The sequence below is a fragment of the Leptopilina boulardi genome, unplaced genomic scaffold (assembly GCF_019393585.1).
Source record: "Leptopilina boulardi isolate dan_hultmark-lab unplaced genomic scaffold, ZJU_Lbou_2.1 LbouV2_342, whole genome shotgun sequence".
Classification (NCBI taxonomy): domain Eukaryota; kingdom Metazoa; phylum Arthropoda; class Insecta; order Hymenoptera; family Figitidae; genus Leptopilina; species Leptopilina boulardi.
The window spans coordinates 2,255,243-2,273,602 of NW_026137910.1; the positions used below are offsets into that span (position 1 = coordinate 2,255,243).

At 27.0% G+C, this 18,360-nt stretch overlaps 1 protein-coding gene across 1 annotated transcript; it reads right to left on the minus strand.

The window, feature by feature from the left end:
- Positions 1-5,797: 5,797 nt before the first annotated feature.
- On the minus strand, positions 5,798-11,920 carry LOC127286017 (venom acid phosphatase Acph-1-like). Its single transcript, XM_051312293.1, has 7 exons — positions 11,811-11,920; positions 11,309-11,427; positions 10,756-10,863; positions 10,441-10,664; positions 7,013-7,296; positions 6,671-6,873; positions 5,798-6,115 (listed from the first exon to the last, which is right to left on the minus strand). The coding sequence occupies exons 2-7, from the start codon at positions 11,402-11,404 to the stop codon at positions 5,897-5,899; spliced, it is 1,134 nt and encodes a 377-aa protein (XP_051168250.1). The 5' UTR covers positions 11,405-11,427; positions 11,811-11,920; the 3' UTR covers positions 5,798-5,896.
- Between the last annotated feature and the right edge of the window lie 6,440 nt (positions 11,921-18,360).

The following is an 18,360-nucleotide window of genomic DNA, read 5'->3' on the forward strand; positions in this document are numbered from 1 at the left end:
TGACCTACCGCGAAAAGAGAAACATAACCTGAATGTTTCACATGGTGTTTTTGTTGTTAAAATTCAGTCGTTTGTTTTACACATGAAGTATTTCAGTAATGTGTTAGTGTTTTGAAAAATGAAGAGTTGTTTTATAAAGCATTGCGATTCGGGTTCGAAAACCCAAATAAAAAGAGATGGTTGTGTTCGAAGTCAATGTACATTCAACACAAAACAATTTGCCAAGCGTTGTCTCATCCATTAGGCAATACAACATAATAAATTCCAGTGTCAATATTAAACTATTATTTGATTTTTAAAATATTTCTGACATTTTACAGTTAATGTATTTGCATAATACCTTCATATTCATTAACTTAACCTAACGTTGTAAACAGCTGACTTGCAGCCATGTTGCAGACGATAAATTTTAATTCTTCGCTTTCCCCAAAGGAGCGCTCGCGACATTAGGAAAAAAGAAAGCCTACTACTGTGGTCCGTCTATCTGAGGGCCAATGAATATACGCCGTTACCTCTCCTTATCCTACTTCATGATATTAAGTACAAAATAAGGCAGATTCTACAATACAAATCGTACACTTTTGGCCAGCTTACACTTTTATGTCCTTGTCTTACGCACGTGTGTAAGGCTGTATCCACAATAAGAATTTTCAGCATTGTTCGCGAAAGGTACACGTAAGTTACGTGAATGTTTTGCGGAATTGCCAACTACTGGAAAAAAAATTTCGCTTTGTTTTGAACGTGGATACATAACCTCCAAATTAATTTCGGTAACGACACCTGATTAAAGGAATGTCATTAATTTGTCATACCTTTAAAACTTTTAATTAATATAAATATGTAACAATTATAGAATTTTTAAAAAATCGAATTCTAAAAAATATTTTCTTGAAATTTGTAATAAATAAATTTTACGGTGAATCAAAAATATGTATGCGTAAATATTGAACAATAAAAGTCAACTTTCAGGTAATGAAAATATAATAATAATAATAAATTAATAATTAATAATATTAATATTTTTTATTATTATTATTATTAATATTTTTTTATAATAATAATTAATTAATAATTAAAATAATAATAATAATAATAAACGATAATATAATATTATAAAGTTGTGTTTGTTATTCGATGCCTTTACCGAAATTAATTTAAAGGTTATGTATCCACGTTCAAAACAAATCAAAGCTAAATTTTTTTTCCAGTAGTTGGCAATTCCGCAAAACATTCGCGTAACTTACGTGTACCTTTCGCGAACAACGCTGAAAATTCTTATTGTGGATACAGCCTAAAGGCCTAAGCAGAATAGCTTCGCGAAAGACGTTTGCGAACGTGAAACATAAGTTAGAAAAGGAAAGAAATATATTCGTATCCTTTTCTATCTCATGCATCTCGTTCGCAAATGACTTTCGCGAAGCTATTGTGCGTTGGCCTTTAGACAATCACAAAAAAGGCATCAATGACTAGGAGTGTACATAATACAACTTACAAGAGGACGTTTCGATTTGGCCATTGTGGAAGCAGCCTAATTAAAAAAAATAAGAATTTTTCTTTATTTTTCTATTATTAATTATAACAAACTATGTATATATAAAAAAAATGTAATAATTATAATTTTGCACTAGATTTTGTTTTTTCATCATATATGTTTTCATTCTAATTTGATGCTTTTTGTTTTGTTTTCGTATTTTTAAAATAATGGAGATGAAATGCTGACCCCTGCTCGCAGACGAAAGATCACCAACACTCCCGCTTGTTAATTTGTGCGCTCGAGAGATGAAGGGTGTGATTCAATGGGAAAGGGCCCAGGAAAGCATGCTCTTGTGAAAACAATGCTTTTGGCGATGAATCAATAACACAAAGCCTTTCACACCACCTCTCAGTGTGTATACACGTTTTAATTAGTAATCCCTAAACAACTTTCTCTCAAGATAAGATCGACGCACTTCTCCATTTTTGTTGAGAAGTCTGCATCGTTATTTTATACTCTTGTATATACGTACTATATAACTTGAAGATTTGTATTGTAGAAAAAAAAGAACTAAAATTTGCGTAACTGATTATTTTATTAATTAATGTTTAAAATCATATTTTTTCGTTGAGTTTTTTTTTTATTATTTTTTCTTCCTTTTTATAAAAGAATTGTTTTACATGATATTTTTTCCAAAATTGTTTTAAAAAAAAGTAAGAGTGTTTTGAACGATCTCTAAAATTCTTTTGCAAAAAAGGACTTTTAATTATCGTCCTATAAAAACAGCATTGAACGTGAAAATGAAAAACATTGATTTTAAAATACTTTTTTTTCGAAGCACGGACACTTTTTACAAAACTGGACAACATATCATGGATCCTTGTTTTATAAATTTCCAAAATCCAAAAGATTGTGCGAATTCATGCAAAAAAGCGATTGCAAATTGAAAAATAGGAAAGTAATGTAATGACAGTCTGTGAGAGGTTCATTACGTCCAGTTGCCGTCAGATGGCAGAAGCACGTAGGGAGCACAAAGTAGCAACTGTCATTATTTATTACTTTCCTATTTCCAATTTTACAATCGCGTTTTTTCATGAATTCGCACAATCCTTCGGAATTTTGAAATTTATAAGACAAGGATCTTTCGTATGTTGGCCGATTTTGTAAAAAATATCAGTGCTTCCAGAAAAAGTATTTTAAAATCAATGTTAATAATTTTTGTTGTGTATTTTATATTTTTGTGTATTTTTTTAATTCTCGCGCCATTTATATTACAGCGCCACCTTCACTACCTAAACTGTTTTGTATTATGTATTGTCAGTTTAGGCTAGATTAGTTTTTGAGAACGAAGAGATATTCAGTTCGGTATCATGCAGGTACTTTTACTGCCGTGTTTTCTAAAAACTTAGGTAACTGCAGAATGAAAGATTTCGAGAAAAACGCGAAAAACTGTTTAAACTTCATTGATATGTACCGCAAAGCCTAATTAAAATTTTTAAATGCCGTTTTGTTCCTTCGATTCGTCTAAATTTATTCTTTTTAATTATGTAAAAATAAATGTTGTATTTGTTTAAACATTCAATAAATTATTAAAAATGTAGTTACCGGTATGCTGATTCGAGGGTCGTCGCACGAGAAACTTAGGTAACTGGTAGTTACTTGGTCCCTCGTGCTACGAGCGCCCGTATTAGGCCTCTCGTCGCACAGAAAACTTAGGTAACTGCAGGGAATATATAAGAATTTTCATCTTTCTGGGCAAAAAATAGTAAAAATATATTAAATAATAAACTATAATTATTTAATAAGCTGCGAAAGTTGTCACTATAATTATTGTTTTTTACAAATATTTAATTTTATGGTTAAATTTATTTTAATTATACAATATTAGAGTCAAATATTGTATTAACTCAGAATATATTTAATAATAATATAAAATAAAATACATAAATAAAATAAAAATAATATAAAAATAAATTTAACAAAATAATAAATAATAAAGTGTAATTATTTAGTAAGGTGCGAAAGTTATCATTATAATTATTATTTTTTACAAATATTAAACTATATGATTGAATTTATTTTAATTATACAATATTAAAGTCAAATTATTGTAGGTAATGTAGTTCGCTGCTTTATTAACGTTTATTTAAATAATTGAAAACGATTTTAATTTTTTAAATAATTGAACTAAATTAATTATATATTAATCATGAAATAAACATATTACTGAACTTCATTTTCTTAATTTATTAATGCTTTTATGTTATTTATTAAAATTAATACTTAATTTTTCAATAATTGATAAATTATTATTTAGGTATAATTATATATATATAGTATTGGAGTTTTTTATTTCATTATTTATTGTCATTATAAATTATTAATTGCACAAAAAACATTGTAATTTTAAAGAAATGTATAAGATTTTGCAGTTACTTGGTCCTTCAAAACACGGACCTCCTTTTTCGAGGCCTCGTCGCATAGAAAACTTAGGTAACTACAGTGCTCTGATAGCACTCTGTAGTTACCTAAGTTTTCCATGCGACGAGGGCTCGAAAAATGAGGTCCGTGTTTTGAGAAACTTAGGCACTGGTGCAGTTACCTAAGTTCTTCAAATCACGACCTACAAAATACGTCACAACACCCAAAGACACCCAAGTTTTTATAGCAGTTACCTAAATTTCTCAAATTATCACTCATCAATTTTTGCAGTTACCGGTATTTTCAATTATTTATGCAAAAATTATTATTAATAATATTAACAATTTTTAAAAATAATTTGCATTAACAGGTGTATCTTTTTTCCATGATTCCAACGATATAAAAAACTCATTTTTCGATTTTTTTGCAGTTACCTAAGTTTTTAGAAAACACAGCAGTTTAGTACAATTGTCCTAAATTGATACAATTTACTCAGCATCAGTACACTTAGTACCTCTTTGATAATTTTCGTACAAATTTTTTTTTTTACTTTTTTTTAGTATATTTTTATAGATACACTGTCAAATACGGTGTCAGGCTGTAGTTTTATATATGAATTTTCCATTTTCACATAGAAAAAGAACAATTTTTATTTTCTATTTAAAAAAAGGCTGTCGCAAATTTGTCAATAATTACGCGTACATTTTCATGTTTGTTTACATTTGACAAGTTGCACCTGGCCTTAAGAGAACCCTCCACTAAAATTCTGCCGTGCAAAACTGAAAAACCATAACTTCATTTTTTAAATTGGTTATATTGACTATTACATTTTTCCTTCTGCAAGAATATAGAAATTGAAATTATGAAAAATTTGATCCATATCAGGTATAAATAATTATTTCTACCTTAACAAAACAAAATTTGATCAAAATTTTAATCTCTTTATTTCTATAAAAGTTAAAATGTAATGGTTTAGATAACCTAATTCAAATATGAAGTTACGGTCTTTCAGTTTTGCACAGCAGAATTGTCTTATGAGAGGTTTCTCTGTATTATTAGACCTAGATGTCATAGTACAACTCGACATTTCAATGTGACAACCCTGGTATCATTTCAAGAATATTTTGTTTAACTTTTAATATGTATAGACCTAAACAGATAATGAAATCTCTATTTGTAAATCTTAAGCTTTTACATGAGAGAGAAAAGGATAGAAATATCTTTTGTCCTTTTCTCTCTCATGTAAAAGCTTAAGATTTACGATTAGAGATTTCATTCTGCGTTGACCCTATAATTGACCCTCAAGTAATTTTCCTTGAAGACAACAATTTTCTTGTTCAGTGCCGTTTTTATAGGGCGATAATTAAAGATCTCTTTTTACCAAAGATTTGCAGAGACCTTTCAACACTTTTAAACTAAAATTACAATTTTGACACAAAAGATTTATTTTAATATATATATGCGAATTTAATATAGATTTATGTATAAGTAATATTTAAATTTACAATATTGAATATATTAAATATCCATTATTCGCCTTTTCACGCCTTTTTACACTTTTCAATGAAACTATATATGTATATATACATATAGAGTTGGCAATGTTAAGCATTGTTATAATTCGTGTCGAGCAATGCCACCGCAATTCACTCGGAACCATTTATTAGTTCAGAACAAGTGCTATATTGCACATGGCGACAAAATACATGGTTTAATGAATTACAATTTTGAATAAGCAAAAAAAAAAAAAAAAAAGATAATCAGTGTGCCTACTAAAAATTTAAAAAATAATCCTGGCTATTTTCCAGTTTTTCAAGCTACACATTTACATTTTTCTATATAATTATTTTTTTTAATTACTTTTGATTCCAGTGTTTGGGATAAATAAAATTGCCAATAAAATTTTATTTGATCAAAATAAAAAAGTTTATTTAAAAGAAATTTATATTTATTTAAGACAAATACATTTTTTTTTTATAGGTGTATATATAAATTTTTGTTTTATGTTAACGCTAGTTTAAATATTTTACGTATTTTCAAAAGATCTTTTGTATAAATTTCATCATCTTGTCTCATTTTGTACTCAGAACAAGACAGATTCACTTTTGGCGGAAGAACGTTTTTCATTAAACGAGTAAATTTATCTAAAGGACACATAATTTTACAATTAGGAATTTTTAATTCTACTTTTTCTCCAGGCACGCCTAAATAGTGTACAACCTAAAAATATATTTTAATTTAATAATTTAAAGTAATTGCAATAAGCTTATAAAGCTTATTTGTGAAAAATATTTCACTTTTTTGAATTCAAAAAATCAACTTCTGTTATTAATATTTAATTTTTTATTTATTTTTGTACTTTCTTTAATATTGTTTTTAAGTTAATCTATACTACTGCAAAGAAACAAATTTTCCTACAAATAAAAAATTTTTACGTAAGTGTTAACTCAAAAGAGGTGGAAAATTAAATTCTCAAACACTTTTGACTGTAGCAGGTAGGTTAACGTTCTCAATTTGCGTTTGTCAAACTCAGGTTCGATCCCTTATAACTTTCCAATTATTTATTTTCTGTATTATTGAGTAAATTCGGTTCTACTATAGTTATTAAATAAAAATAATAAAGAAAATAAAAAAATATTAATAACAAAAAAGTGTTTTCCCTTTTCTGTGAATTCAAAAGCAAATCATAGCGATATATCATCTCGAATATCAGGCCGATTAATATTACATTATGCAAAATTGCGAAATATACAGTTATAGTAAATGAAATTATACCTTCACAAAATAATTTCCTATTATTTCATGTAATTCTAGAATTACTGCACTCGAAAATTTTGGAACATGGGGAAAGTAAACTCCAAGAGCTTGTAAAACAGCCACAACAGTAATATCATGTGCACTGTATAGAAATAATTTTTTCTTCATTGTTCCATATTTTACAGATAACATGTCATCTATAAATTTTCGAATCAGGATTCCTAGAAATAAAAAACTACAATATCACCCGATTAAGAAAAAACGAAAAAAATTAATTTTTTAAACTATAAAAAAAATACCTATTTCCACAATTTTTGTAACGTGAATTGTAATTTTGTCCATAAAAGTTGTATCCCTTACCTCCTGATTGTTCTTTTAAATTCTCGTTATAATTTAATAATTTATATTGAAGTGCAGCTCCCTTTAAAATATTCCCATCTGGAAATAAATCTTCAGTCCAAGATGGTAACGTGAAATTTAAAAACTTTTCATTTTCTAAAGTTGTATAAATAAGATGTATATCGCTAAAAGTACGAATTGTTTTTCCTGTCAGAAGCGATAAATTTTTCATAAAATCATCCAATTCGATTATCTCTTTCATCACATTTGGACTTTTTGAAAGTTTTAAGTAATCTATAATAAATCTTAAAACAATGATATTTAAATGAAACTTAATTGATCAATTTTAAAAAATTTATATTTTCGCAATTTTTTTTAATAGCCCGTGCAGAAATTATTATTAATAACCCATTGTGATTTCGCATGTAAATTTTCTCCGCAGGTTCATTCGCAAAATATTTGATAAATTGAGCTAAAATTTTTTGGACTCTGGCACATGATAACGAATCCTTATACTATTTTTGAGTTTAACACAAAATTTTAGCTCAATCTATCAAGAATTATGCGAAAAAAATCTGCGGAGAATATAGTAGATTTTGCAGAATTTTTATCAAAACGATTTTTCTATATTATAGAATTTTTATATATCCAAAAATTCACTTCACAGAATTTTTATTTGTTCGAATTTTTATTTGTCAGAATTTTTATTTGCTCAAATTTTCATTTAACATAATAGGCATTTTAAAGAAGTTTTAATGGGTTGAATTTCATTGCATAGAATTTTCTTTCCGATAAATTTTCATTTGTTCGAATTATTATTTGATATAATTTCCATATAACCGATTTTTCATATACTACAGAATTTTTACGTAACCGAAAAATCATTTAACAGAATTTCTAATTGATAGAATTTTCATTTGTCCGAAATTGCAAATGGCCGAACAAACAATCGACAGAAAGATTTTGGCGCGATTTTTAAAATCAACTAATCACAATTTTATGGATAATTTTTGATTGGTTGATTTTAAAAATCGCGCCAAAATCGATTGTTGTTTCGGTCATTTGCAATTTTGGACAAATGAAAATTCTATCAATTAGAAATTCTGTAAAATGATTTTTCGGTTACGTAAAAATTTTGTAGTATATGAAAAATCGATTATATGGAAATTATATCAAATAATAATTCGAACAAATGAAAATTTATCGGAAAGAAAATTCTATGCAATGAAATTCTACCCAATAAAAATTCTGTAAAATGACTATTATGTTAAATAAAAATTCGAGAAAATAAAAACTCTGTGATGTGAATTTTGGTTATATAAAAATTCTGTAATATCGAAAACTGATTTATGAAAATTCTGCAAAATACTAATTCGAAGAAATAAAAATTCGTCTATATAACTTTTACACTTTTGGTCCAATCATTTTCTGATATTCACAAAAAACATTGCACTTTGGAAGATCTTTTCAGTCATATGTGAAAACATCCGAAATTAAGCCTACCCACATAGCACAATTTCTTGCTGTGAGGTTACTATAAGGATATCTGTAGGGTTTGTAAGGTTACCGTGTAAGCCTGCAGTAAACTTGAGGTAATCTTAAAACTTCCGCCTTACAGTAAGCTTACACAGAAAGGTCGTGGTAAGTTTACGTGGTAAGGTTGTTGTAAGCTTTCCGTAAGGTTACTGTAAGGTTGCTGTAAGGTTACTGTGAACATAAAGTAATATGAAAATATATTAAAAATAATTACATTATAATATATATTATATCATAAGTTTTTTTTTTTAAATTATATATTTGGTAAAGTACTTCATGAACCCCAATAGGGTTTGTTAAATAAAATTTACTGCGCAGCCGTATGTACCATAGAAAACTACTGCGCATAAATATTAATAAAATTTATTTATTAACAACATTCTATGTTTACAGTAACCTTACAGCAACCTTACATCAACCTTACAGTAATCTAAAAAGAAGCTTACAGCAACCTTACCGTGTAGGCTTACCACAACCTTACTGTGTAAGCTTACCTTAGCTTTACTCTGTAAGCTTACTGTAAGGCGGAAGTTTTAAGTTAACCTCAAGTTTACTGTAGGCTTACACGGTAACCTTACAAACCCTACAGATATCCTCACAGTAACCTCACAGCAAAAAGCCGTGCTATGTGGGTAGAACGAAATTTATGGCCACAAATCAAAACGTAGCCCAACCGTAGTGACTCTGTTCTATTTAACTGTGCTCTATCCAAAGATAAGATGATTTTTTTTTATAAAACAATATTAATTAAAGTTAATTAATTAAACAGAAACACGCCAAATAAGTTTTTTGTAAAATTAATAAATGTGATTTTTCACAAAAAGCCCTCCGCCGATCATTTTAATTTTTCTTGTAGAATAAATTTTGAAGGGTAGAATGACAAAAGGGGTCAAGCGCCAATTTATCGAAAATGAGGTTTTTGCATAAAAAAATCAAGAAAATTCATTTACACATTTCTGTAGAAGGATTTCCTTTTTTATTGCGTATTTAAATCAGTTTTTAATAAAAATTAAATTAATAAAATAGCCTCAAATTTACTTTATTGCAACCTGATTGAAAAACAAAAGAAAGTGGTGTTCAATTTTGATCAAAAATATTATTTTTTTAGGTTTTATTTTAATATTTTATTTTAATTTTATTTTAATTTTATTTTAATTAATAAAATTAATAATAATAATAATATATTTTCAATTTTAAACAATTTTAAAATCATTTTGTTATTAATTTTTAAATATTTTTATGATTATACTAAGTGAACAATTGAATTTAAAGATGAAAGTATTGCTCAATTCCAAAGCAAGCAATTAATTCGTAATTTTCTTAAAAACAAACAATTTTTTAAAGGAATTTTTTTTTCTATTCATTTCGTCGATTCCATAGAAAGAAACTAATTTTCCAGTTTTTCTTTAAACTGTATATTTTTTTTATAATTAATGCTTAAAGAAAATGTGCGCAGTTGATATAACCTCAAGGCACCACAGTTTTTTTTAATTTTATCGTTAATATGTAGGTTTATTTCAACAAATTGTTGTTTATTTATTAAAACATACTAATATATCGAAACGGTTTTCTCAGTTTTTTTTTAAATGACCTGCAAAATTTTTAAAAATGTTTTTTTTACTTCCTGTAAAAACAGTGAATTGGCGCTTGACCCTTTTTGTCATTCTACCCTTCAAATTTGATAACACGAAGATTTAAAATCCGCAAAAACATTTGTAGTTACTAAACTTTTCATTTAAACTTGATTCAAGCTCACCGTGATTCGACTCAAAAATAATTATGACAAATGAAATTCCATAAAATGAAAATTCTAACTAATTATTTTTAGAATATAATCATAATCATGCGTCCCATATTTACATATAAAATCATTTGAATTTCTGTGTACGGAGGGAAGAATTTTTGAGACTTACTTCTTACACATCTGTGGCAGTAGTAGTGAATCATTGAATATAGGATTAGTAATTTTTGGAATGACAAAATTAGGATACAATGCCTTTAGTACAAAATTAAGAGATTCTTTTGTTCGATTTACATCTGTACATCGAGCTTCAACACTTTCAGGTGTTGAATCTAAAAATGTCCTGTAGTTGTTTTTAAGAAACTCTCCTAATTTATAAGCTCTCCATTTGCCACTCTGGCCATAAATTTAAAAAATATATAGTTCTTAGATTTTTTTTTTTGCTATATCTAAAATAATTTTATTTAATTTTATAAAATTCTCTCACCTCAGTTAATACTGAATGATTTTGATTACCGTAAGTATAATCTTTATAAGGATCATTTGGATATTGTTCTACTGGCACAATTGGAGTTCGATCGCCGTGACGGAAAACCTACAGTAAACAGTTATTGCATTCAATTGATGCGAAAATTTTAAATACTAATTTAAAATAGAATTTTTTTAATAACACAGCTTCACAAAAAAATGTTATCTGAGCAAGAAACCAGATTATAATTTTCTTATGCATTTTCATCTGCTATGAATATAAATCTAAATAATTTAAAAATTATGATAAAATCTAAAAAATTGTTGTGAATTTTTTGAAATTAATGTAAAATAAAAATAAAATTTTCAAAAATTGTAAATCAAATTGATTTTGATCTATTTTGAGATCACTTATTACAAATCTGAAATTATTTTTCAAAAATTCAAAATTGTAGATGAGTCAACATGGCAGATGATTTTTCAAAAATTTATCAAATTTGCCTGAAAAATTTCACTCGAGCGTTTATGAAGTTGCTGATTATATAATCTTTTAGAGAAAACTGAACACTTACCACACTGACAAGTTTTAAAGTTTCTTTTTCTTCAAGAAGTGAATGAATTAAAAAACTACCTATCCAATAATAGTACTTAATCATATGAAACACCATTTTTATATGATTATTTTTATAAACTGTAATTAAAAATTAAGAGTAATTCAATGTAATTTAATCCTTCGAATCGAATCATTTATAATTATTTCAAATCTAATCTAATCAAAAAAAAATTTCGAATCAAATAGAACTGAATTTGATTCAAATTCAAATGCGCATTTCTAATCAATTTGCTAATTTAATTTTCGAAAAATATGTAGTTCTAAAAAACAAATATCATAAAACACAATTTTTTCATTTCATTTCCAACTCATGACTCGAAAAAATTTAACATTCTGTGATAATTCTTTCTTTCTAGCTATTTATTATATTACAACAAATATTCTTATTTTTAAATACACAAAAAAAAGTAATAAAGAAAACCTATTTAAATTGTAATTAGAATCGTGTAAACAATAATTACCTGTCAATTAATGGATAATAATTAACATTTTCGAGATACATCTAATCTATGCTGCTCGATCAGTTGATGTGTATCAGTAGATGAAGAAATACTAAAATGTTCAATGACACTATTTTGCGCATGCGTTGCAATAAAATTATTTACGACTTATTCAACATATATGAAATAAAAGTAAAGATTATTTTTGCTAAATTTAAGATAAACTGAAGAAAATATTATAGATTCATACACTGAAAAAAAATTTATTTATTTCATATATATGGTTGCTTTTGACAATTATCAAATAATAATAATATTCACTTGAACCAAATAATTTTTATCTGAATTGAATGAATACCATTTAATTGACTCAAATAACAATTATTTAATATATGGGTTCTACCCGTATACTTTCAATAAATAAATATATAAATAAATATTTATTTGATAAAATATAGTCAAGTAACCGATTATTTGAATTAAATAAATATTTTTTTCAGTGTAAGCAAATTAAAATAAATAGAATTTTTTATTAAACGAAAAAGCAAAATTTCTATATTTTGAATTTTCAAATGTATAAATAAATAGTTATAAAAAACACCCTATAACTTCTATATGATTTCGTACGTGGAATAAGTATATATAACTACAATACGAAAATGACAAGCAAATTTATGCAAGATAATTCTTAATCATTACAATTTAATTCAAGAGAATGATATTTTAAAATTCAATGTAAACACAGAAAAGTTAAATTAACGGACAATGTAAAAAAAAAATTATTTTTTAAAAAAGTATGAATATAGGCGATTCCACGCGTGAAATTTATGACATTTTAAATTCGGAAAATATTTTTTTTTCGTTCTTTATAGAAAGAAAGGTTTACGTATTTTTTTATAAGTGCTCAAATTTTTGAAATTATGAATTTTTAAAAATCTGTTTTTTCGAGTTTTTTAAAAATAGATCTAATTTTAATAATGGGACATTGGAAATTTTGGCATTTAAAAATTTGAATCACTTAAAATTTTGTTGAATGAGAATCATGCTAAATTAATGTTCGGCAATAGTATATATATAAACTTCTTATATATGCGTGTATAAAACATATAAAAAGGTTTCAGAAAAAATATTATTTAAAAATGTAAATAATTAAAAATAAATTATAATTTATTTGAAATTCATATCTTTAAAAGGATTTTGAGTTTGAAGGCTATGAGTTACTGATTTTAAAGATTAAAAAATTTTTTTTTAATTAAAATTTATATGAAACGTTTTATACATTCTGTATTTATGAATCTCAAAAGAATCTTGATAAGGAAATGTAAATAGTTCAAAAGTAGTCGGAAAATATATAATATATATATATGAAACCAAATAATAATGTTAAGGTATTTTTCATCAAACAATTTTTTAAAAAATGGTTTTTAAAAAAATAAAATTTTTTTCATTGAATTTCACTTTGAGCATAAAAAAAAAAAAAAAAAAATTAATAAACCAATTACTAAAAAGTTTTAATTTTTAATTTTAGTTTTAATTTGTTAATAATAAATATAATTGTTTTTTTTATTATATATTCAGAATAAATATTTTTTAAAGTTTTTTTTTTTTGAGTCTAGCTGAAAAAGGGGAAAGATTTATGGATATCGCACACAAGAATCAAGAACATCACGGAAAAAGCTTGGACTCTTTCTCTCTTCTTTTTTTTAGGAGAACTAGATTTTGTGAAAATTGAGAATTAGGAAAAGTCATTTTAAGAAATTCGTCGCATTGCACCCAAATCGTAAACACAAAAAATTCTCTTTTTCCGAAAGGAAAAGCTTACCAGCGGCAGACGAAAACCTCCTTGAACTTTTCGCAAACTGTCTGCGCGCACAGGGGTGAGACGAATATATATAGAAAATGAAAGAAAAAAAGTTCAATGCTCTGCACGTCGAGCTAGAATAAATTCTAAAACTAGTGATATGAGTTTTTGAAAAATGACGTCCTAAATGAAGGGTGACATAGGAACCATGCCGTAGGGCATTTTTGCCCACTATATGAATGAATTTCTCAATTTCAAGTACATATACATATATGAGGCATTTTACGTGTAATGTCCTAAGTTGAAAAATTGATTTCTCGAAAAAAAGTGAAACTTGGGGAAATTGTTGTCCTATCTGATTGTAAAATATCCCCCAAAAAAAATTTTGAGTTTTTTTAAATTTTGGGGGAGATAGATGGGGGTCAATTTTATCAGTTTTCCCTGACACCGCCTACTATTTGAATTTTTGCTGTCTATAAATACAATAAAAAAATTTTTGGCAGGTATATTTTTCAAAGGTTTTTTCATGCTCTTTCCAATGGTGAATTTTGGTTTTTTTTTAATTTTTGAATTTTGACCTTGATTTTCTATAATTAAACATAAATTTGCTATTTTCACTAAAATCGGTCCGTTTTTTAAAATAAATAATTGCAAACAAAAGCTGAGGTCAAAGATTTTATGTCGGCGCGCGCGGCGAGGCGGTTGACGATTGAAAATTGTTAAATCTTATCGTATGTCTGGCAGATTTTTGTTAAATGCAATTGATTTTATTATTTTTTTAACAAAAACACCGTCTAAAATCGTGAACGTTTTGATTTGTCCTTTTTGAAAGAATCAACCATATATATAAATTTTTATATATTTTTACTTATTTTTTTGTTTTTTTATTTTCTCCATTGTGTACTTTTACAAAGTTTTACAAATTTTAGAAAATTATAAAATAAAAATAAAATGTTATTATAATAGAAAAAATTTTTTTTTTTAATTTCTAAAAAATATTCCGTTTTATTTATTTTTTTAATTTAAAAAGAAATTCATCCAGACTTTTTTAGATCTTGAGATATTGTTATTTAAATATCATTATCTCAAGAAAAACTAGGATCCAAATTTGTTTTTCTACACTGAGAGAAGTTTAAGGCTGCAGTCCCATGGCAGCGTTTTGCGTTGCGTTTTGTCACTAGACCCTGAGTGTAAACATAGCAAACATATATCTGCATCTCTTTTACACTCATGGTCTAGTGACAAAACGCAACGCAAAACGCTGCCATGGGACTGCAGCCTCACGCAACATCTGCATTTTTTGAGGGACAGATATTGTACCTCAATCATGTGCAGACGCAGTACTAAAATCGAACAGCAGCAGCGCCAATTGAGTACAGATTCTGACTTAACTTGTTGGACAAACGATTTAGTACAGTATCTGTCCACCAAAAAGCGCAGCTGCGATACAATTTAGAACCGATGCTACTCGAAAGGTTAGGTACACTATCTGAACGTGTGTTTAGTACGAAGTCTGTGTTTAACTTTTCTCAGTGTATATACTTTCATTTGTTTCATAATATTGTTATAACTTAGCGCCAACAGGAAATACAAAAGAATTAGATAGAAATGGAATTGAAAAAGATTGATTAATTTATCATTTTCTATGAAAAGACAAAAATTTTCAATTCTTTATAATTTTTTTTCCTTTCTTTCCACTGAAATAATAACAGATTATTCTTAAGCAAATGCTATTAATTTTTAACATGTGAAAATACACATATGAAATAATATATACAAAAAATTATAGATAATTTTTTTGCTGCAAAATATTTATATAACATTTCTTGATTTTCATTTATATTTCGTCAATAATTATTATTTATTATTTTGGTCCATACAATCATAATATTTTACATATTTAATTTATTTTATATGTTTAGAAAGCATCATTTCATTTTCAACGTTATGTATTTATGTTATATCCACATTATTTGTCTTCTGTCTCAACTGTCAATAAGCTTGAAATTAATTGATATGTATATAACATTTGCTTCCAGAAAACTTTAGATACACAATATAAACTTGCAACTAATTTGATAACTTTGTTTTCCGATTAGGTGTATTTTAACACCAATTAACTTTCGCATTCAATAATTATATGTATTATTATGTGCAAATCACCCCCCCCCCCCTATATTATTAAAGTATTCCTTTCATCACTGAAACTGGTTATTATTATTTCAACTACAAAATTCTTCTCTACATTGAGAAAAAAATATTTTTAGTTAAACCATTTTGTCTTAATTGAAACATAGTATAAAACATTTCTGTTTGATTCAATGTTAGTTAGGTTAAGAATCATGTCAAAATCTTAAGGCCTAAGCAGAATAAAAACGTAACCAGAATCGTAATCGCAATCGCAAACGGAGGAATTAAGGCCAACCCATAATAGAAACGTAACCGGAATCGTAATCGCAAACGCAACCGGAATAATGAGTTGAAGAAGAACAAACAATATGTCTACCCTTCTCTAATTCATTCTTCCGGTTGCGTTTGCGATTACGATTCCGGTTACGTTTCTATTCTTCTCAGGCCTTTAGTAAGAGAAGAACACCAATATATGACTATCCTTCTCTAACCCATTCTTCCGTTTACGATTGCGATTGCGAATAGGCCGAAGCAGAATGAAATCTCTAATCGTAAATCTTAAGCTTTAACATGAGAGAGAAAAGGATAGAAATATCTTTTGTCCTTTTCTCTCTCATGTAAAAGTTTAAGATTTACGATTAGAGATTTCATTCTGCTCAGGCCTTTATTGACATTGACAATATATAAATATAAAATAATCAGTGCAACATCCGAATTGTACCACTTTGCAAGGAATGGTTAGCTTTTTTTGATGCATTTAAACAAATTATATTTTTTAATGAAAGTGATGGATATTTTGCATATAAACTAAAACATACGAACTGTGTTAAATTAAATAAAATAAATTAAACACAGATCTCTATATTTAAATTAAGAATTCTTTTTTCTAAGTATAAATTAGACATTATAATATCAGAAATACTGCAATATGTTGTGCTTAATTTTGTAAAATTTTATTTTAAAAAATGCCAAATGCTCACATTGACATCTCTAATTTTCAATTTAGAAATGAGGGGATTTTTACCGTGCTAAATTAGGCGGCTTACTTGTCGAGGCCTGAAGTCAAGACTGACAACACAATTGGAAACCGAAACGACACACAACAAAAGCAGACGATGAAATCATGCTTTGCAATTACGTTGGTAGCCCTAACTTCAGGACTCGGCAAGTAAGCCGCTTAATTTCAAACGGCGAAAATCCCCTCATAGTGTCATTTCACTTTTTTTTTTTTTTCTTGAAGGCTATTCTACAACAGCTTGCAATCTGTACTTGCTTTGTTTTTGCTTTGCATGTGCCCTGTTTGTGTGCATGCGCAACAATTTTTCAATTGTCAAAAATTAAATTAATTAATAATAATAAGAATTGTGTTTTTACATTTTTCAGCTACATTTGTCATAATTCTCGTCAACTACCGCACCCTGCTCTAGTGAAAATTTAGTAACTTTATAGTAAATTTTAATTTTAACAATAAATTCACTAAATTTTTACTAGAGCAGGGTACGGTATAGTAGACGAGAATTATGACAAATGACGTGTGGGGACAATAGAAACCAATCGGAGAAAATTTATAGAGAAAAAATACGTATTATATAAAAAATGGTAGGATATTTAAAATTTGATAGTAAATTTAGGTAAAACCCTTCACTTGATTAAACAATAGAAAGTAGAATGGGTATTTAGTTCAAATTCAGGTGACTGCGATAGAAACTATTCGTGTTCATTTCGGCAGAAGGGAATAATTATTTAGGTCATGAGATGAGCACAATAGTCGACACTATGCGCCTAAGCGTGAAATTCAATTGAATCGGTAAATTCAGAAAAGACATAGTGGTTTGTGATCCACATATATATTTCTCCCTCTCTCTCTCTCTCTCTCTCTCTCATATATAATAATAATCTTTGCGGCCTCGAAACTTAATTAGTACAATTTCCCACATGTTACAAAATCTCAATTTATTATTAATTGATTTTCTATATACAAATATTTTTTTCAAACTAAAAAAAAAATATTTCACACATTGGTCATTTTTTTTTTTTTTTTTTTTTTGAAAGAAAAAAAAATCTTTGAAATGTATATTTTTTGAAAAATTAAAAAAAAATCAGTATAATGCATTGTCTTTTTAAGTTTCCTGCTTCTTAACGAATCTAAAATTAATTACCCGAGTGTTTTCGTTTCAACATCCACTTGTCCTATTTTCGCATTTTCCACTTCCTTGCCTGCAAGGCTGTAATATAAAATGGCCCACATGTTTGCGAACAGCAATTTAATTTTCATGCAAACCGGAAAAGTGCCGGAATGTATAACGACATGCGTCGTATAAAAGTTCTTACTTATTCGACCTGTATATATATATACATGAAAAGACAGACAGGAAAATAATTCTCTTCCGACAAAGGAAACTTTATCAATAAACGTCTAGAAAAAAGTTTTTATTAAAATTTTTTTTTTTTTTCTTTAAACAAATTGTGAAACAAAAAAAAAAATTGTGAAAAAATAACACTAAACTTTCAGAATGAAAAAACATTTGTATTTATATACGTATACAATTTTATTACATTTATTTCCATTTTTTAACTGAGAATTACTTATATATATATAATATAAATATCGACAAATTATTTCATCAACCTCTAAAGTCT

Excerpts from the sequence above, each read along its gene's own strand:
- LOC127286017 (XM_051312293.1), bottom strand. The coding sequence starts at position 11,404 with ATGGTGTTTCATATGATTAAGTACTATTATTGGATAGGTAGTTTTTTA. Across the intron at positions 10,864-11,308 it reads CTTTAAAACTTGTCAGTGTG|GTTTTCCGTCACGGCGATCG; the intron begins GTAAGTGTTCAG and ends TGTTTACTGTAG. Across the intron at positions 6,874-7,012 it reads TTTAAAAGAACAATCAGGAG|GAATCCTGATTCGAAAATTT; the intron begins GTAAGGGATACA and ends TTTTATTTCTAG.